The sequence below is a fragment of the Oreochromis aureus genome, linkage group 4, assembly GCF_013358895.1.
Source record: "Oreochromis aureus strain Israel breed Guangdong linkage group 4, ZZ_aureus, whole genome shotgun sequence".
Lineage (NCBI taxonomy): Eukaryota > Metazoa > Chordata > Actinopteri > Cichliformes > Cichlidae > Oreochromis > Oreochromis aureus.
This window is the reverse complement of record NC_052945.1, coordinates 8967792-8986366: the sequence shown is the minus strand read 5'-3', so window position 1 is coordinate 8986366 and position 18575 is coordinate 8967792. Positions and strand designations below refer to the sequence as shown.

The 18575-nt window shown below is 40.4% G+C and overlaps 3 protein-coding genes across 4 annotated transcripts in view; all 3 read left to right on the top strand.

Moving 5' to 3' along the window:
- Positions 1 to 129: 129 nt before the first annotated feature.
- Positions 130 to 6315, top strand: odad4 (outer dynein arm docking complex subunit 4). 2 transcript variants are annotated; one of them, XM_031729881.2, is made up of 11 exons: positions 130 to 372; positions 448 to 579; positions 691 to 844; positions 933 to 994; positions 3481 to 3631; positions 3754 to 3972; positions 4060 to 4267; positions 4867 to 4953; positions 5058 to 5254; positions 5412 to 5512; positions 5605 to 6315. In XM_031729881.2, exons 1-11 carry the CDS (start codon positions 247 to 249, stop codon positions 5638 to 5640), a joined length of 1473 nt encoding a protein of 490 aa, XP_031585741.1. In that variant the 5' UTR covers positions 130 to 246; the 3' UTR covers positions 5641 to 6315. The 2 variants fall into 2 exon arrangements, with proteins under 2 accessions (XP_031585741.1, XP_039466794.1); XM_039610860.1 differs by having other exon boundaries at positions 233 to 372; positions 762 to 844.
- Positions 6316 to 7213: 898 nt separating this feature from the next.
- Positions 7214 to 11955, top strand: LOC116312463 (2',3'-cyclic nucleotide 3' phosphodiesterase). The gene is made up of 4 exons (XM_031729880.2): positions 7214 to 7358; positions 8860 to 10221; positions 10361 to 10485; positions 10610 to 11955. Exons 2-4 carry the CDS (start codon positions 8898 to 8900, stop codon positions 11075 to 11077), a joined length of 1917 nt encoding a protein of 638 aa, XP_031585740.1. The 5' UTR covers positions 7214 to 7358; positions 8860 to 8897; the 3' UTR covers positions 11078 to 11955.
- A 1281-nt stretch (positions 11956 to 13236) lies between these two features.
- The window catches only part of aclya (ATP citrate lyase a), a 38970-nt gene continuing 33631 nt past the window's right edge, over positions 13237 to 18575 (top strand). Inside the window, exons 1-3 of the mRNA XM_039611330.1 lie at positions 13237 to 13390; positions 15860 to 16020; positions 17831 to 17953. Of these exons, the coding sequence (XP_039467264.1) occupies positions 15862 to 16020; positions 17831 to 17953 (282 nt within the window). The 5' untranslated portion in view covers positions 13237 to 13390; positions 15860 to 15861. The remainder of the gene's footprint in view (positions 13391 to 15859; positions 16021 to 17830; positions 17954 to 18575) is intronic.

Genomic DNA, 18575 nt, shown 5'->3' with positions numbered 1-18575 from the left:
CACAGAGTCATAAAGAGGCTTATAAAATAGGTTTTTATCTTTGTTTTGTTTTGGAATTTTAAGAAAAAAGTAGCGTGGAGGTTGGTGTACTGCAGGAAATGAGCAGCAGATGGCGCTGCTTCTTCGCGATTCGTTTGTTGGTGTTGCTAGGATACCAGCGACACGTAGGTCGATGTGTTGGGCTAAAGTTTATACAAGTTAAATTGGCTTCAAGTTGAGGGAAAGAAAGGTTAAAAGTGGCCAAAAATGGCAAACATCGACGCAGACCTCGAAGACCAGCAATCCAAGGGCGTATTCGCAACTTTAATGGCCGATGGGAAATGGATGTACCAGGCAGGAGAGTATAAAAAAGCTATAGACAGCTTCACAGAGGTAAGTGTCGTCGTTACCTTTTCTCTGATTTTTTTTAAGCACTCTAGAAATGGCTCACTTCTTGTCTTTGTTTAGGCACTGGCTTTAAAGCCTAGTGACAAGCACTGCTTTGTTGCTCGGTCCAGATGTTACCTGAAGATGGGAGGGTTTGAAAACGCTTTGAGAGATGCAGAAGCTTCACTTAAAAGTGACAACACGTTTTTTGAGGTAAATGTTTTTCTGCTGTCATGATAGAAAATGAGTAAAATGTGTCTTTATATCCCCGCTAAAGGTTCAGTGCCTATTGTATACATATATATTTTTTAATCACCATTTTAGGGTTTGTACCTGAAGGCAGAAGCTTTATACTACATGGGAGAATTTGAATTTGCCCTGGTGTTTTACCACAGAGGTCATAAACTACGTCCACAAATGCAGGAGTTCAGACTGGGTATCCAGAAAGCACAGGAGGCCATAGAAAACTCTGTTGGCAGTACGTGGCTTGTTAATAATGTTGCAATCATCTCACATCTGCTTGTCTTACCTAAAATATGAACTGCTTGTTCTTTGCCATCTTTTAGGTCCTTCCAATGTGAAATTGGAGATTAAAGGAGACCTGTCATTTCTCAACATAGGTGGTGAGGTGAGTCTTTGGTGCATATACAGGGAGTGCAGAATTATTAGGCAAGTTGTATTTTTGAGGAATAATTTTATTATTGAACAACAACCATGTTCTCAATGAACCCAAAAAACTCATTAATATCAAAGCTGAATGTTTTTGAAGTAGTTTTTAGTCTTAGCTATTTTAGGGGATATCTGTGTGTGCAGGTGACTATTACTGTGCATAATTATTAGGCAACTTAACAAAAACAAATATATACCCATTTCAATTATTTATTTTACCAGTGAAACCAATATAACATCTCCACATTCACAAATATACATTTCTGACATTCAAAACAAAAAAAAAACAAATCAGCGACCAATATAGCCACCTTTCTTTGCAAAGACACTCAAAAGCCTGCCATCCATGGATTCTGTCAGTGTTTTGATCTGTTCACCATCAACATTATGTGCAGCAGCAACCACAGCCTCCCAGACACTGTTCAGAGAGGTGTACTGTTTTCCCTCCTTGTTAATCTCACATTTGATGATGGACCACAGGTTCTCAATGGGGTTCAGATCAGGTGAACAAGGAGGCCATGTCATTAGTTTTTCTTCTTTTATACCCTTTCTTGCCAGCCACGCTGTGGAGTACTTGGACGTGTGTGATGGAGCATTGTCCTGCATGAAAATCATGTTTTTCTTGAAGGATGCAGACTTCTTCCTGTACCACTGCTTGAAGAAGGTGTCTTCCAGAAACTGGCAGTAGGACTGGGAGTTGAGCTTGACTCCATCCTCAACCCGAAAAGGCCCCACAAGCTCATCTTTGATGATACCAGCCCAAACCAGTACTCCACCTCCACCTTGCTGGCGTCTGAGTCGGACTGAGCGCTCTTCCTTTACCAATCCAGCCACGGGCCCATCCATCTGGCCCATCAAGACTCGCTCTCATTTCATCAGTCCATAAAACCTTAGAAAAATCAGTCTTGAGATATTTCTTGGCCCAGTCTTGACGTTTCAGCTTGTGTGTCTTGTTCAGTGGTGGTCGTCTTTCAGCCTTTCTTACCTCGGCCATGTCTCTGAGTATTGCACACCTTGTGCTTTTGGGCACTCCAGTGATGTTGCAGCTCTGAATATGGCCAAACTGGTGGCAAGTGGCATCTTGGCAGCTGCACGCTTGACTTTTCTCAGTTCATGGGCAGTTATTTTGCGCCTTGGTTTTTCCACACGCTTCTTGCGACCCTGTTGACTATTTTGAATGAAACGCTTGATTGTTCGATGATCACGCTTCAGAAGCTTTGCAATTTTAAGACTGCTGCATCCATCTGCAAGATATCTCACTATTTTTGACTTTTCTGAGCCTGTCAAGTCCTTCTTTTGACCCATTTTGCCAAAGGAAAGGAAGTTGCCTAATATTTATGCACACCTGATATAGGGTGTTGATGTCATTAGACCACACCCCTTCTCATTACAGAGATGCACATCACCTAATAAGACAACATGCATGAAGAGGATGATGTGGACAAAATACTCATTTGCCTAATAATTCTGCACTCCCTGTATCTTCAGTAAATAATAATAAAAACAACCCCACTGAGGTAAGTCACAATTATCACATTACAGCACAAACAGTTAAACTTAAGGGACATCATCTTACCAGCTGGGATGCATAAACCAATGTGAATCGTGCTTTGGTGCATTGGAGAGGTAAGACCAAGGAAACCTCCAAAAGAGTCTTTGCAGCTGGTAACTAGGATGAAACTAGATGTGTCTCTAGGATGGCACATCTATTCAACGTGCCATTGCAATGAAGTTTTCTTTGTCTCCCAACACAGTTGCTCGAGTGTGGAGCAGTTTGGTCAGAGCAGCATGAATGACTAGCCTGCTGGAGGTCTTTTTGTAGGGCTGTGGCAGTGCTCCTCCTTTTCCTCCTTGCACCAAGGAAAAAAAATACTGCTGCAGCTCTCTTTAACAGCCTTTCTCCTGATACAAGTTCTCTTATTTTTTATTTGAGCAGTGTATTTAACATGCACGCTTAGAGGCAGAGCTGTTCTAATGTTACAAGGGGAATAACAATAAAAATAAATAAATTAGGAACTTAATCCTGGCTAAATGACAGTGTTTGTCATTTAGCCAGGATTCGTTGCAGGAAGGCACTACAGCTCGCTGTATACCAAAACTGCTGGACAATAGAACGATTTCTTCCCTCTTGCTATGAATCCAATGAACGGTTGTCTTGATGCATGCTCAATCATCCAGGTAGGTAAATCCCAGTCTGAAGAAGTCACTTGATTGAACAATGAAACATTTCTCCCACTGAAAGAGACTGAAAATGTAACATGAACAGTTAAATCCATGCACACTTAAATCTTATCACCACTTGTATGTATTCTGTAAAACAAATCTGAGCCACTGCTTCAATTATGTGCCTCTTTTCAATCCCAAAAAACTGCAGTTTTCTGTATGCAATGTTTAGCTTGGCCTGTCTTCTGATGCAGTGTTATGTTATGTTTCTGAACTGTTAAGAGGGCCAAACCAATTGCAGCTATCCAGAATCTCACAAAGGAGAAAAAACAGAAGACTGAGAAAACCCCAAAGAGTGAAAAGACAACCAAACAACTTCTGGGCGAGTTTTATAGTGACAAGAAATATCTAGAAAATCTGATGAAAGATGAAGGTACTTTGCTATTATTTCAAATTTACACACACTGTATGTTTCTTTATTTAAAAAACAGCTATATACAGGTATGTTTCATTCTTGTTGAATAATATTAATCGCTGTTATGTAATGATTTTCAGACTTGGTAGAAGGTACAACAAAGAGTGGGGAGAAGGTGAAGGACATCATTCAGAGATGTCTGTCTTACCTTGACACTTGCACTGAATTTTGGCACCAGGAGAAGCCTACCTCTGCACAAGAAATGAGGCAGAAGTTCATGCAACAGAAATGTACAAAGCGCTGTAATAGCGCACTCTCTTCTGGGTTTCTGCTGAAAAGCCTGGATGAAATTGAGAGAGGCAAGATAGAATTCTGGATAAATGTGGACCTTGATTCTCTCTTTTACTTTCAGTTTAAAAATTCTCACTGTCCTCTTATCATCTCAGAGTTGATGTCCGGAAATACAGAAGGTACTCTCAAGAAGGCAGAAGAAGTCATGAAGATGGTGCAGAGGTGGTCTGAGAAAGAGGTTCCTAATAAAAAAGAGGTTTTGGGCACCTTGCACAGTTGCATTGGCAATGCTTTGATTGACCTGGGAAACATGGACAAAGCATTGGAGCATCATCAGAAAGACCTGGAGTTGGCCAAACAGTGGTGAGAAGAAAGGCAGAATAGGAGTAAAACTACATATTTGGACGAGAGATTAAATCCACCACACAAACTTCTTCATAGACCAGAACCAGTTCTATAGAACATATTACTACTGACCGTCAGCAGCTTCACTGGCTTCTTGTAAAGTATTGCATTCATTTTAAGATTTTGCTTCTTACTTTCAAGTCTCTCCATGATCTCGCACAACCTTATCTCTCTGGTCTTCTGCACATTGCTACTCCTTGCTATACTCTGAGATCCTCCTCCTCTGTTTCTCTCATTATACCACCTACTCGTCTGACTACCAGGGATTTTAGAGCTTTCAGCTGAGTGAACCTCTCATCTTTGGAAATCTCACCTGTAGCACACTCACAATATTGATTTTCCTCCTATTATTAAAACCAGCCTTAAAATACATCCTTTTGAGCTTGCCTATTCTCTTTGATTCTGTATTATTGAATTTTAATTCTACAGTTTTTCCATTTTTTTTTATGCATACAGTTATGTGTCCCTGAGTGTCTTGAAAGATTCCTATAAATATTTTTTAATCACTATTATTATTGTTAAACATTAAGAAATCTTTTTTTTTTTTTAACCTACAGCAAGCTCCCAGGAGCACTGTCCAGAGCTCTGGACAACATTGGCCGAGTCTATGTTCGAAATGAAGAGTTTGCAGAGGCCATTCGCGTGTAAGTAAATAATCAAATAATACCTGCACTTGAATTCATCCATTAACTGTTTGCTTATTTCTGGCACATTTATTTAATCCTTTTTATTCCATTTTGTTTATAAGCTGGGAAAAGAAGCTTCCGCTGGTTTCCAGTGATTTGGAGAAGACATGGTTGTTACATGAGATCGGTTTGTGTTACCTGAAACTCGATCACCACGAAGAAGCTCGAGATTATGGCGTCCGTTCAGTAGCTGCTGCTGATGGAATTGCCGATAAGAAGTGGCAGTTGAATGCCAATGTTTTGGTTGCACAGTCAGAATGTAATTATTTATTTATTTAGTTATGATGCATCACTTTATATTAACAAAATAGAGACACACAACTTTAATACTTTACTTCTTAAACCACAAAGTGCTTGAATCAGTCATACTGTTGCACAGTTCTCTAACCTGATCCTAATTTACTCTTTTATATCAGTGAAGCTTGGAAACTATGAATCTTGTGTCACCCACTTTCAAAGAGCTTTGTTCTATGCCAAACTTCTAGAAGATGATTCTGCCATGGATGCTATTGAGAAGGTTCGTGCTTCTTTGTTGTATACATTCTTTTGTGTTCCTTTTCACTTAAGTTATCATTTTTTTCAGTCCTGACATTTCTGATTTGTTTTCAGGCCCTTCATGAAGCAAAGCAACACCTAACACAATGAGGAACCCCTTCAGTCAGAATGGTTGAGGAAAACAAGAAGAAAGACTTATTTAGTGTTCAGCTCATTTTGTGTGTGTGTGTGTGTGTGTGTGTGTGTGTGTGTGTGTGTGTGTGTGCGCGTTCATTTACACACCTATATGGAACACAAAGCAGTAACTTAATCAAGTGAGAAGATCGGAAGAACAATGCATACCAACATTTTCTGTAAAATTTTTACAAAAGCTAGATATTTCTGAAAAACACTTCTTTTTTTAAATGCATATATTAAGGTGCAGTCATGATGTAATTGCTGAGCCCATCTTTTTGTTCTGTGCAAGTTCAATGAGAAACTGAAATATTATCTGGAAAATGTGTCACTTGATATATAAAGTTCTGTTTACTGATATAAATACTGCAACCTGGCAAACATTAAGTCCCATTAATCAGTATTACCTTAGAGGTTCCATATATAGAGATTAACTTATTATAGAGAACTTCCTTATTTCACCTCCCTAGCACCTCTATTACAAGGCATGCACTGTGTGATTTGCAAACAGATGACTGCTTCTTGCAAATTTCCCATTGATAGAAACACAGCCTGCTTACAGTTCATAGTTTCTTCACAGAACCTTTATTTTTCTGAAGTTTTAATAAGATGTTTTCTTTCATTAAAGAGAAGTTGTGTTGCTGTCACGCACCCAAGTGTTTATGCAAACTTTTTTACTGAAACACGATTGTGGTGATAGGAGTGGCGATGTGTGTAGTGCCCTTTGAATTTTCACCAGATAAAATGTTTGCATAATACTACGTATATATGCAAACTAAGATATACTAGAAACCTATGTGCCTTTTTAAAATTTGGATATCTGTTTTTTTCCCTCTCTTGACTCTGTGACTCTTGTGTGACTTTTGTTTGGTAGTGGGTGTGACGATGGAAAATTACTTCCCTTTCTTTTACTTATACTGTTGTTGATATCTGTATAATTTAATTTGGTCTGAGGGTAGGTTAAAAGGAGGATATGTTTTATAAACACCTTTATTCGTGATTAGGACAAAAGTATTTGGGCCTGAAAACATAATACTTTGCAAGGTGAGATTCAGCATTACTGTCAACTTTGCATTGTGTACAGGTTTAAACAATGGCTTTTCCACTGACCCAATGTGAACAAAATATACGTAAAATAGAACAGAGAGCTGTAACAATATGGATAAGAAACTACATACGAGGTATCAAGTATAAATAGGAATTACACGAGATATAATAAAGCCTATATAACTGCTATAGATTAAAATATGTCTGCAAGGTTCTAATTGTCATTAATATTTTAACTGCCATTCATTTTATAAAATGGGGAATATAACTAACTAAACAGCAGATGCTCTATTATGTATAAGTTAATATCAGCATCTATTAATATTAGTTTCTCTGTAGTTTTAGTTCCATTCATGAGCTTCTCATGAAATCAATGCAAATACACTGGGAAAAGGAAAATAACCGATAAAATAAAGATTAGATTAAAGGTACAGCTTCCACAAAAGACTTCCGGGCTCTAGGGGCGTGTCCTTGACCACGCCCAGATGCGCGTTCCCGGGATTTACTTTTTTTTTTTTTTCCGCCTTCCACCCCTTGAAGAGTGGGGCGGGTACCCGTCTGTGCTCAGGATTGCGTTGTCATTGTATTCAGAGAGAAACGCGTGGTCAGCGGCAGCCACCACCAGCTCCACAGCGGCGATATAACTGGTAAGCGGACGTTTTAGCGAACAAAACTCTTTTGAACTGCGTGCTTCAACTCCTTTGTTTTCACGAACTACCTTAAAAATAAGTTGGCCTAGTAACGTGCGTCGGCTTGTTTACACCCTGCGTGTTAAAGTTGTCGAGTCGTGGCGCTGCGCCTGGTGATGGTCCAGCTAATTTCTACTGACTGCCAGATTAGATTGGTTTTGTCTGGGTTGCTAACGGTAGGTGCACGCCACTCCCCGCCTAGCCACAATGTGCTGATAGTAAAATGCAGGCTAATCGCCAAACTGCATCGATTTCCTTTGTTTAAAACGGTATTTAAGGTCCTCTGGAGGCTACCTCATAGATTTAGTTAAAAGAAATACAGTTAGCTTGGTGTCTTTAATGTAATTCAAACTTTATTTAATCAACAAAATGATAATCATCGTCATTTACTGATTATTGTGTATGAGATAAAGACGAAACCATTTTTTTATGTTCTTGTTGCCCCTCTTTGTGTCTCTGGTTTCGATTGCTGTGCATTTAGGGGTTTTCTTCTCTTTTTTTTTGTTTTCTAAACTGGAAAACACCGGGATTAACGACGGGCAGCTTGGCTTTGTTGCCACATTGTCTCGTGAGAGCTTCCCCTTATCCCCAATGACACGTCGTAGTTTCACCCTGTCTGTTAAATCCAGCGTTTAGCAACGCTTTAATATTTGGTCAGAGAGCTTGCCATACGGTTACACTATGAAGTAACTACACTTCCGCGATGCCCCATTTTCTTTATTGCCCTTTGTCTTGTTTTTTGCTGGTAAGCTGTGGCGCATATGCAAGGTTTTAATACAGTGCTTTCCCTCAATTTACCAGTGAACTGGAGATTTTTGTGGTTTTACCAGATGAATAGGAATTCACGTAAAAGGGGGAGGAGAGGAAGACGGCATTTTTCTTTCACTTCTTCTATGTGCACAAAGCTGCAAAACCCCCTCAGTATCCGAAAATGAACATTAAAGCTCAAGTTATTTGCATGCCAGAATTTTCTTTTTTCTACCCACCTTCTGCAGATGTAAAATGGTGTTACTGATTTAGGGGAGAGAAGTAAAATACAACAATCCTCTGCAAATTTTCAATATTGTGTAACTTCCCCTTAAGACATTCTGATTGCAATTCTTGCAGCACTATTTAAATTGATGACCATCAAATGACTTCAGAAGTGACAGTTATGGGAAAAAAAAAAGACTAAGAGTTCCTTTTTTTAAATATGTTTGCTGCACATCTGCATCGTCAGTTGTAATTAAAGTGTTTTTTTTTTTTTGTTTGTTTTTGTTTTTTACTGGAATTGATGATATTTCTGTCTTATACAACTCTGGAAATCCCAAAATGTAACCTGGTCTTAAATTTTTAATTTAGGTTAATGTGCTAGATCAGTTTTAAAAGTGTTAAATGAATGTAATATCCTTAACGAGCCTTTCGTTTCGTGAATTCAGAAAATTGATAAAACTATTTGTCTTCTGATTGTATGTTTAAGGTACATGGTGGTGTTTAAAGTTGGACTTTGAACCAGAAATGGATACTGAGAAGAGTGGTGAGGTTTTAGGTGCGTCAGAGACTCCACAGCAAGCGGAGACTGCAGTGGAAAAAGCAGCTGTGGAGACGCCAGTGGAATCCACAGAGCCTGAGAAGTCACCAGCTGCTGAGGAAGCGACTGGGCATGAAAGCCAGGTCGTGAAAGAAATGGAGGCGCTGAGTGTGACAGACAAGGTGGCGATGCCTGAGGAAAAAGATCCCACAGAAAAAGCTGATGCAGACTCACTGCTTGGCGCAGCAGCGTCACAGCAACCAGAAGAGTCATCTGAAAAGAAAATCTCTGAACAGCAGCCAGTGCCAGAGAACAACCCAGAATCTTTGGCTTTGCAAACGCCCCTGGCAGAGAGCTCCCCTGAACCAGCGCCAGAGAAAGCGGCCGAATCTGTTCCAGAAATAAAAGTGCAAACATTACCTGACTCGGCCGTGACACAGCAGCCAGTAGATACACAGCCACCGGGTCCAAAAGAGAAGGAACAAGCTGAGTCTGTGGGAGAACTGCAAAAGGCAATGGATACTGAGGCTGAAGGTGAATCCGGAGCTAAGCCTAAGGAGAAGGAAGAAGCCAAACCAGAAGAGACTGTGGTGTCTGACGTTTCCTCAGAAAAACCAGCAGAAGCTGAAATGCTAAAGACTGAGGCTTCAGCAGAAGTTGGAAATGTGAGACCTGAGTCGGAGCCTCAAAAAGAAGAGGATATCGTCCCAGCCTCTGGCTCCCTGTCTTTTGCCTTTTTAGAACAGGAGCAGACCAAAGATGCCCTCCGAATCTCTCGTACCCTTGTTGTCCTTAGAGGCCTTCCAGGGAGCGGTAAAAGCTTTTTGGCACGTGCCATAGCCGACACCTACAAAGACCACTGCACCGTCATCAGTGCTGATGACCATGGTGTTAAACCTGAAAAACCAGAATCTAATGTAGAGGGCTACAAGGCACTGGATGAAGCTGTCATTGCTCGTTGCGCAGACGGAAACGCTTCCTCTGTGCTGATAGTGGTAGATGACACCAACCACACCCAGGATCGCCTATCCCGCTTAGGAGAGATTGCTGAGGAGAACAATCTTGTTGCTATCTTCTTGGAGCCAAAAACTGAATGGAACAGGGATCTTGGACAGCTGACCAAGAAGACCAAGCGTGGCCTAGAGGAAGCCCATCTGGCAGCCATGAAAGGACCCCTTGAAGAAGTGTCCCTTCCTCTTTACTTTGGCTGGTTCCTTCTGTCCTCTATCCAGGACAAGATTAAATGCACGTCAATGGACTTCCTGAAAACACTGGACACCTTGGAGGCCTTCAAGAAACATTTGATTGACTGTGAGTGTTTAATTTTTATTACCAAGCAACTGAACTCACTTAATTAGGGGTGAAAACTTATTTCTTTCTTCTACTTTTTTTTTTTCTTTCTTTTTTTCTTCTCTTTTTTTTTTTTTTTTTTTTTTTTTGTAACAAACAGTTTCAGGAAAAGCTGAGGAGGTGGACCTTGAGCAGTACTTTCAACCAACAGGAATTCTCCATTGCACTACGAAATTCTGTAACTATGGGAAAGCTGAGGGTGCCAAAGAATATGCAGAGAAACAGGCAAGAAACAATTTAATTTTTCCAGAAATGAAAGCATTATTCATTTACTTGAAATTGCTCAATTAACATTGAATACTAACCATAATTTCATTTAATTTGATGTTTTGTATTTCCTCTTCTCTAGGCTGTAAAAGATTTCTATGGTTCCATCTTCGATCTGTCACTTAGTGCCCTCTTTGTAACCCCTCGCACATTTGGTGCCAGAGTGTCTCTCACTGAGGAACAGCTTCAGTTGTGGCCAGCTGATGCTGATGCTGAAAAGCAGGCAGAGTCGGTCCCCGCAGCTGCCTCAATGCCTCTGGGAAGCCGCGCCCATGTCACTCTGGGCTGCGCAGAGAATGTCGAGCCCGTTCAGACGGGCGTCGATCTGCTGGAAATCTTGACCCTGCAGCAGGAAGGCCAGCAGGGGGAGCAAGTTGAAGAGATGGAGCTCGGCACACTGACCTATTACGGCACAGGAAAGTGGCTGCTCAACCTCAGAGAGCCAATTAGTGCACCAGCCTGCTTCTCCAGCTTCTATGGGCGCAAGGAGCCCGAGCCAACCAAAAAAGACCACGAGAAGAAAAAGAAGCCAAAGTGTGTGATCTTGTAAATGGCAAACATGGGATGTGTGAGCTAGGATGACTGAAATTAAACTTGGGCTTCTTCTGTGCAAGGTTTGTGTGTTAGTTTGGGGTTTCACTTATAGCCATCCTAAATCCACAAGTTGTGTGCCTTTTTTACCATTGATTTGCACCACAACCCAAGATGCCTTCAATCCCATTAGGCTTGTTATTAACACGGTTCAGTATTTTCTTTTACAGATCAGTGCCAGAGGTTGCAGTACCTGGCTGTTTGAGGTCTTGTTAGCTGCAGTTTTCCATAGTCTGCCCTCCTTCAGCTACACTTATCTCTTCTTTCCTGTCTACATCAGTGTTTCTCACTATACTCAGCTGTGATAAACTAGGTACCTTCATTGCATGCTTTGACGTATTTACACATTACTGACCTGCTAAGAGTAGCTCTGCCACTTTAACAGAGTTTGTCTGGTGTTTCCTTTGACGTAGTAGTGTCATATCTGTGTGTTTGCGCAGCCTAGGAAGTAATAGTGACAATAACATATGGGCCAAAGTTATGTATTTGAATAAGTGTATTAGATTGAATGTCATTTTTAGAGAACCTTCCTTGTTAAATCTTTGCACTGTGCATAGTTTGAGAGGGAGAATGCTGATGGCATTTTGTTTCTGCAGCTTGCACTTAATACTTATCAAATGCTGTGAATCGAAGTCCATGTGTTGCAATTTTGTCTTTTTTTGTACGGCGCGATACTCATTGATCCTCTACAAAAAGCACTTCATGTATTGAATTACAATTTGTATCCTGTGATGGAATCTTCTGAAGGGCAAGTCCTACTTTGTGTCGCTCTTATGAATCACTATTTTTGCACTTGTTTTGTACACTTAATAAAAAGAACATGCTTTGCTCCAGTAATCTGTCTGGTTACTCTGGTTCCATGCATGCAAACTGAAAAAGTCAGTATCTCCAGATGGTCGTTTTCTCACAGTGCTTGTAGTTAACAGCGCCCTCTGCTGGAGTGCTTGGTTGCCCCATGCTGCCATTACACATAGAATTTTTGTGGTAAGGTGTTGCCTGCAAACCATTAATAGCTTGTCATTTAGCGTTCAAGAACTAGCATTAATACTTTGCAAATACTGCAAGAGGATATGAAACATTGCAATCACAGATTGGATTGCACTACTTGTCTGAACATCAGTGTACCTTGCACAAGAATTTGGCACAGTATACATGTTTCAAACTTCATCATAGACATGATGGCTGCCAAAAGTATTTCACGTGATGAAGCAAGTGCTCAGATGTAATCTGCACTTATAAACTGACATGTTAAAATCTTCTAATATGGTGTGATATTTCATTTATCCTTCTATTACACCATTAGTTTAAAAAAAAAATGTATTAGTTGTGCATACTCTGTTACAATACAAATGCTACTCCTGGTCCCCCCCCAGAAGCTGTGTATTGATTTTTCAGCTATCTAATGTGTGCTTACCCTTCACTGCACCTTTTGAGCTAAAAATAACTGACCATGGACGGGTAAACTCGGCCATAACCCGGTGCCCTATATGTCATAAAGTTCACCTCTTAGTTCATTTTCTTTGCAAGACTGGATGTGCTGGTTGTGTGTAGGATCAAGTGATTTCCTCATTGGCTCAGGGTAGATAAAAAACAATGACAACCAATCAACGTCAGGGGTGCAAGATCGCACTGTTTTCGTTCTCTGCCAGGTTTGTGAGAAAACTCTTGATAGCTTCAAGTGCTCCCGGAAATCTTTCCTTTTATTGTTTCTAGTAATTATGCCTGATTTTTCTGTGTAAGGTTAATCTCTGTCGATGCTTCATATTTTAAAAGGTTATTATAAATGTATTATTTAATCGTCTGATTATCTTCAAGAGCAGTATGAATAAAACTGCCTACTCACACATCCATCAATAAAGACAATAATGTAGGAAAGATGCGCATGTGGGCTAAAAACGTTTAATATCAAAGCTATAGCTACAGAAGCAAAAAGATAAGTATTAAAAATTATGTATTAAAATTAAATTACATATATACAGTGTTACCAGTTTATTTGCCTCCAGTGTGTCTTCCGTAACTTAGTTGTAATATTTCTTACTGTTCATGAAGGCAGCAAAAGTGTACGTTATGGAAAGAGCCAATCAGAGCCCAGGAAACATCAGCTAAGCCTGTCAGCAGATAGGCGATGGAGACAAAACTGACTGGGAACCTCGTTCTCCCGCACCAGTGGTCACCACAGGCGGCGAGAGTGGAGCAACACTGCCGAGGAAATTCACTCATCAGACCATAACAAATTTATACAGCTGCTGACGACATAAAAACAAAAAACAAGGTAAAATACGCCACTTTGTTACTTTAAAATGCGTCTGTGGTTTTTCTTTCTTACTTCCTTTAACTATTTGTCTATTGTTTTCTCTCTGTGTCTGATAAAATAAGGAAGAGAAGTTGAACTACTCAGTCCACAAACCACGTTTAACTTGTACTTTTCCTACATCCTGGTTTTTAGTAAGTTTGAGTAAGACTTTAGTGAGTGAGGAGTGGATGTTTGCCAGATAACTGGGAGGCTGTCTGACCGGTTTGTAAATGAATGAACCAGACTGACCAAATCCTTCCACTGAGGGATGTGTGATTCAATCAGTGACTCGGTCCTTTAACTGTGTCAGGAAGATTTTGTTGTAATAGTTAGTGGGGTTATAATGAAAGCTAAACATTAAACAATAAACTCCAACTTTGATATTGGATTGCATTCTTTTAAAACGGCTGTTTGTTTTGCTTTAGGTCTGCCTTCCCCAGGCATCCATCACCCTGTGTTATTAATTTAGGTTATAGTGTGTCATCTGAACCAGTGTTTCTGTGGAGCAGTGATATTTAACACATTTGACAGGTCAGGTGCAACACAGAAATGAGATGATGTATGTGACCCCCGATGAGCTTTGCTTGAACCACATTTGCTGGTCTGGACTCGGTGCTGTTGTGACTCAGAGACAGCAGTGATCAATAATGAGAAAGCTCTATGACAGTCCCATTAATCCGTTAAAGAAATAGCTGCCAGGTCCGCAGTGTAGCACGCAGAGAACTGCGAGCAGACGTCAGAGCTTTCAGCTTATTAAATCTCTTATAGCAACAGACCGAGCAGGTACTCCATCCCTGAAAGGTTACATGGAGAATCCAGAGTCTCATCAGTTTACCAACACGCTGTTGGAGGGTCAACTACATCAGTCCCTGCAGTCAGACTGGTGGCTGGTCCGAAGTGTATAACATAAATACAAGTGAAGGCATGCAGTTAAAATGACAATGCTTAAACAAAAAATGTAATTTAAAAAACTAAGAACTTCAATGATCTTAAAACAGATCGGATCTAATGGACACCACTAATGGACGGCACTTTTCCGGCGCCCCCCCCCCTGTGTGCGGCAGCCTGTTACAGCAGCTCTGCTCATTCTGAGTTTCTTTCCTTCTTATCTTTTTTCTTCTCGTAATTTTTATAACTAACGTATTAGTAATTAGACTCTGCAACCATAACAAATTTCCCACCTGTGGGACTAATAAAGGCCATCTTACCAGCAAATGATGGTAAGAAGGCACTTACATAGATTTTCTCAGTAAAACTGAAATGTCTAACAAGTTCGAAATGGAAATGGTCAGAATTTCAGTAAGTTGAAGTTGAACCTAAAAAGAAAAAAAAGCTAAGATCTAATGCCGTGCTTCTGCAAGATGTTCTGCACAGTATGCGAAGAAAAATGCAAGACTTCAGTGTGAGATTTTCTCCTGTTTAAAATTGAACAGCTGTCATCGGAGATGGGTTCGGTGATGCTGCAGAAGTACTGGTTTCCTTATATTTTTGCTGCTTCTACATAGTAATTAGAAAATGGCTCCAAAGATTATTTCTATCATTTTTAAGTCCTGAAGCTGTTCATGACTGTTCATATCAGCATATTTACTTTGCTGTGGTCTTGGTATTATGAAATCAGATGTGTCTGTGCAGAATAGGTAGAACTGGCTGCTTATAAAACTCAAACACTAATGTCCCGTTGTGACCTCTGTTGACTCCAGTGGAGATGACCTCACTGAGTGAAACATGTGGCAAAAGTGTAAAGTTCACCGCCCCACCCTTTAGCAGTAAAATTTTACAGATGCTATTACAGATGCCTGAGTTTCTTACTTTACTTCCGTCACATAAATGCTGCTTATTTATTGTTTATAATCATCATATAATTTATCTTGCAACTGTAAATTTGTGAGGTGAGTTTATTTAGTCATTTCTCCTCCTGCTCTGCTGGAGCTTTTGTGTGGATCCGGTTGTTTGAGCAAATAACTAACTGCCCATGACTTCATTAGTGTGCAGATGAAACAAACCCATACTAATCACATTAGGGCTGGCTTCATTGGCTTTACTGTTCGTGTCCGGTCAGGTTGAAACAAACCTCATATGTGATTGTCCAGAAGGATAGAAGGCCTGATAGTCCCTCTAACCGTGTTTCTTATTGCTTTACCGTTAAGTATGTCTGTTATTACTCACACTGAATATAAACCGCTGAGCTGTCTTTCAGTCATCTTGTTAGCAGACCATTTTTTGACAGTGCTGGGAGCACAGCAGTGCATTAGGGAACTCTTGCATAATTTTTTGTTTGTTTTTTTGTTTAAAAAAAACAAACAAAAAAACAAAAAGCATGCTTCCTTGTGCTTTGTTTTGTTTCTACCTACCGCATGTTCGCTTTTCTGTATCAACCCTTACCTTCATACTCACTTCTCATCTGCATATCTCCTCATACATCTCTCTCTGTTTGTCTCGCCCGAGCAGTCATGTCAGCCAAAGCCATCTCTGAGCAGACGGGAAAGGAGTTCCTCTACAAGTACATCTGCACATCAGCGGCCATCCAGAACAGGTTCCGCTATGCAAACGTGACACCTGAGACCAACTTTGACCGACTGGCTCAGGAGCACCCATGGCTGCTCACAGAGGTGAGGCAGGAGAAACATTTAGGGCGGTAATGTATGTGGATGGTGAAGTAATATTTTATTTAGCTGACTGAACAGTCATCTTGTTATGTCTCTAATTTATAGACCGTTGATCTCCAAAGCACAGTCTCTTTTGCTTGTGGAAAAGGATATCCTCTTTATAGGCACAATTATTTAGGCTGGCAGCTGAGTGCTCTCTTGGTGCTTGTTAGCTGAAATCACAGACAGAGGAGGAAACCATCAGTTCTGTTCCATTCTTGGTGGAAATGGGGCAAAGTAAAAGCACAAGAAAAAAAGAAGACGTAGAAAAAATTCATATTTGCCCCACCCAGCAGAAGCCAACAGTTGAGCTGGGTTTTGCATTTTTGCACAGGTTCTCCAGGCTTCCAGTTTGCTCTGCTGTGACGTACATAGACAGCTATCATATCAGTTAATTTAATTACTCTGTTGCTCATCTTGCAAGATGAAATGTCATTCTGTGTTTGCCTCCCTCTCTGCTGATGGATTTTATCTGGAAGGTATTAGGAGGATGCTTAGGGCAGATCCACAGCGATGTGTCCTGCTGCAGAATTGATTCAGAAATTGCATTAACTTTCACCCTCATCCCTCTCCTCATTTGCTCACTGGCAAGCACCCAGATAGTAATGGCTCCATTGTCATAAGTCATTCTTTTCATCTATAGTAAGAGGAACTGGGTGATGCCAGTAGGGGTTTTATGTAATTTTTCATTTCCATCGTATGGGATGGTTGGTAGATGAGAGATAATTTCTTAAATACATGGCACCTCATCGTTCAGGTACTAAATACTTGGGATTTCCAGAGCAGTAAGGAATTGTTTAGCAATTCTATAAAAGACACACCTGCAGTCTTATGGTCTGAAATAAGATGAACTGAGGAAAACGGCATGTGTTTTATCACTGCAACATGAATATGTCGGCCCCTATCCATCCCTTTTCCATTCATTAATTCACTTTGAAACATTTGGCTTACACTGAAAGCAGAATTCATTCAGGACTGCAAATAACAGCCCCAGATTTTACCATTACTCTGCCAATTAATGCAGTGATTATGCATTCTACTGTTTAATAAATGTAGAAAACATCATGAAATTCATGATTCATAAATTATAATTTCCAGAAGGCCAAGATGACATCTTTCTTTTTCTTTTCTTTTTTTTTTGGAAGATTGATAAAAGTTAAAATTGCACTGAATAAACTTAAGGTGGCATAAAGATAGGCGACATCAGACTCAGTCAGACTCAGACATCAGACTCCATCCTGTTTTTGCACACCTGCCACCACACAAGGTGCTTAGCTCAATAAGTGCAGAGTTCCAAACCTCCTGTTATTAAAATCAGCACAAAAACTGCGCCGACAGATTCGTGGCATGGGTGTTGAGCAGCTCCCGTAGGTAATGGTATGTGGCTCAGTACTTTTACTGTATACTTTATAATGAAATAGTTGCACTGAAGCTGGAAACCTGTGTGGGATGACATTTTTTCCCCACACAGGAAATTTCAAAAGAATTAATTAAGAATCATTTTTTTGTTTTTTGGTCATTTTTACCATCGCACTGGTGTCAAATCTCATACTTATGCTGTTAAAATGCATTAAGTGTTACCTCTAGAAACCTCTCCAGCTTCAATATTTTCAATTTGCTCCTTTAAAGTAATATTTACACACTAGTATAAAAGCAGAATGACTACAGATTAAATTAGAACATTTACTTTAGACTTAGCTTTTCAAACTGAAAATGTCAATTTGGTGGATTCATTGAAAGCTTGGTGATAATATTTTTTCCCTTCCTCCTTCAGAGACTGGTGGTGAAGCCGGACCAGCTCATTAAGAGACGAGGCAAGCTGGGTCTGGTTGGCGTCAACCTGGACCTAAATGGGGTCAAAGAGTGGCTCAAACCCCGCCTTATGAAAGAAACCACAGTACGTCATCCACCCTCTGCCTCTCTGCTGTCTCTTAGGCAACTCCCTCCACCCACCCTTCTGCTTGAGAGTGTGTGCATTTTGCTGAACAGTCCTCCAATCAATATTATCCCAGTGTTTTTCTTTTTCTCCTTTTTTTCCTTATACTTTCCCCTTTCTCTTCCCCTCCTTCCCAGTTTTCCTTGGATGTGCCTGGTTTATGTTTATTCCTCCCCTGATGCACTTTGCCTAAACAGCTGCCCAGTTTGTTATTGACTTCATTGTTAGCCTGCTGGTATTAAATCAGTCCAGTCAGCTGAGGCAAGTGCTGCCACTGAAGAAACACTCACTCCATCAACATAGCACTGAGACACCGCTTTGCCTCATAAATCCAGAAGTGAGTTATGGAGAGACTGGGTTGGTTCATAAAGCACTGAAGAAGAGTGTGTGTAGCACTGAAATTGCATATCTTCTTGCAAATTAGGTGACAGTGTCAGCAGTGCTACTGGCTGTAAATAAGAATAAATGCAGCCGCTGCTGCTCTGTCAGTGGTCCGTGCAGTGTTTCAGTTTGCTGGGCCATGTCATCTTTATTGTCCCCTCCCGAGGAGAAGTGTAATTCAGTAGAGTAATCATTTTAACTG

Excerpts from the sequence above, each read along its gene's own strand:
- odad4 (XM_031729881.2), top strand. The coding sequence starts at position 247 with ATGGCAAACATCGACGCAGACCTCGAAGACCAGCAATCCAAGGGCGTA. Across the intron at positions 845-932 it reads CATAGAAAACTCTGTTGGCA|GTCCTTCCAATGTGAAATTG; the intron begins GTACGTGGCTTG and ends GCCATCTTTTAG. Across the intron at positions 3,632-3,753 it reads AAATCTGATGAAAGATGAAG|ACTTGGTAGAAGGTACAACA; the intron begins GTACTTTGCTAT and ends AATGATTTTCAG.
- LOC116312463 (XM_031729880.2), top strand. The coding sequence starts at position 8,898 with ATGGATACTGAGAAGAGTGGTGAGGTTTTAGGTGCGTCAGAGACTCCA. Across the intron at positions 10,222-10,360 it reads CAAGAAACATTTGATTGACT|TTTCAGGAAAAGCTGAGGAG; the intron begins GTGAGTGTTTAA and ends TGTAACAAACAG. Across the intron at positions 10,486-10,609 it reads AAGAATATGCAGAGAAACAG|GCTGTAAAAGATTTCTATGG; the intron begins GCAAGAAACAAT and ends CCTCTTCTCTAG.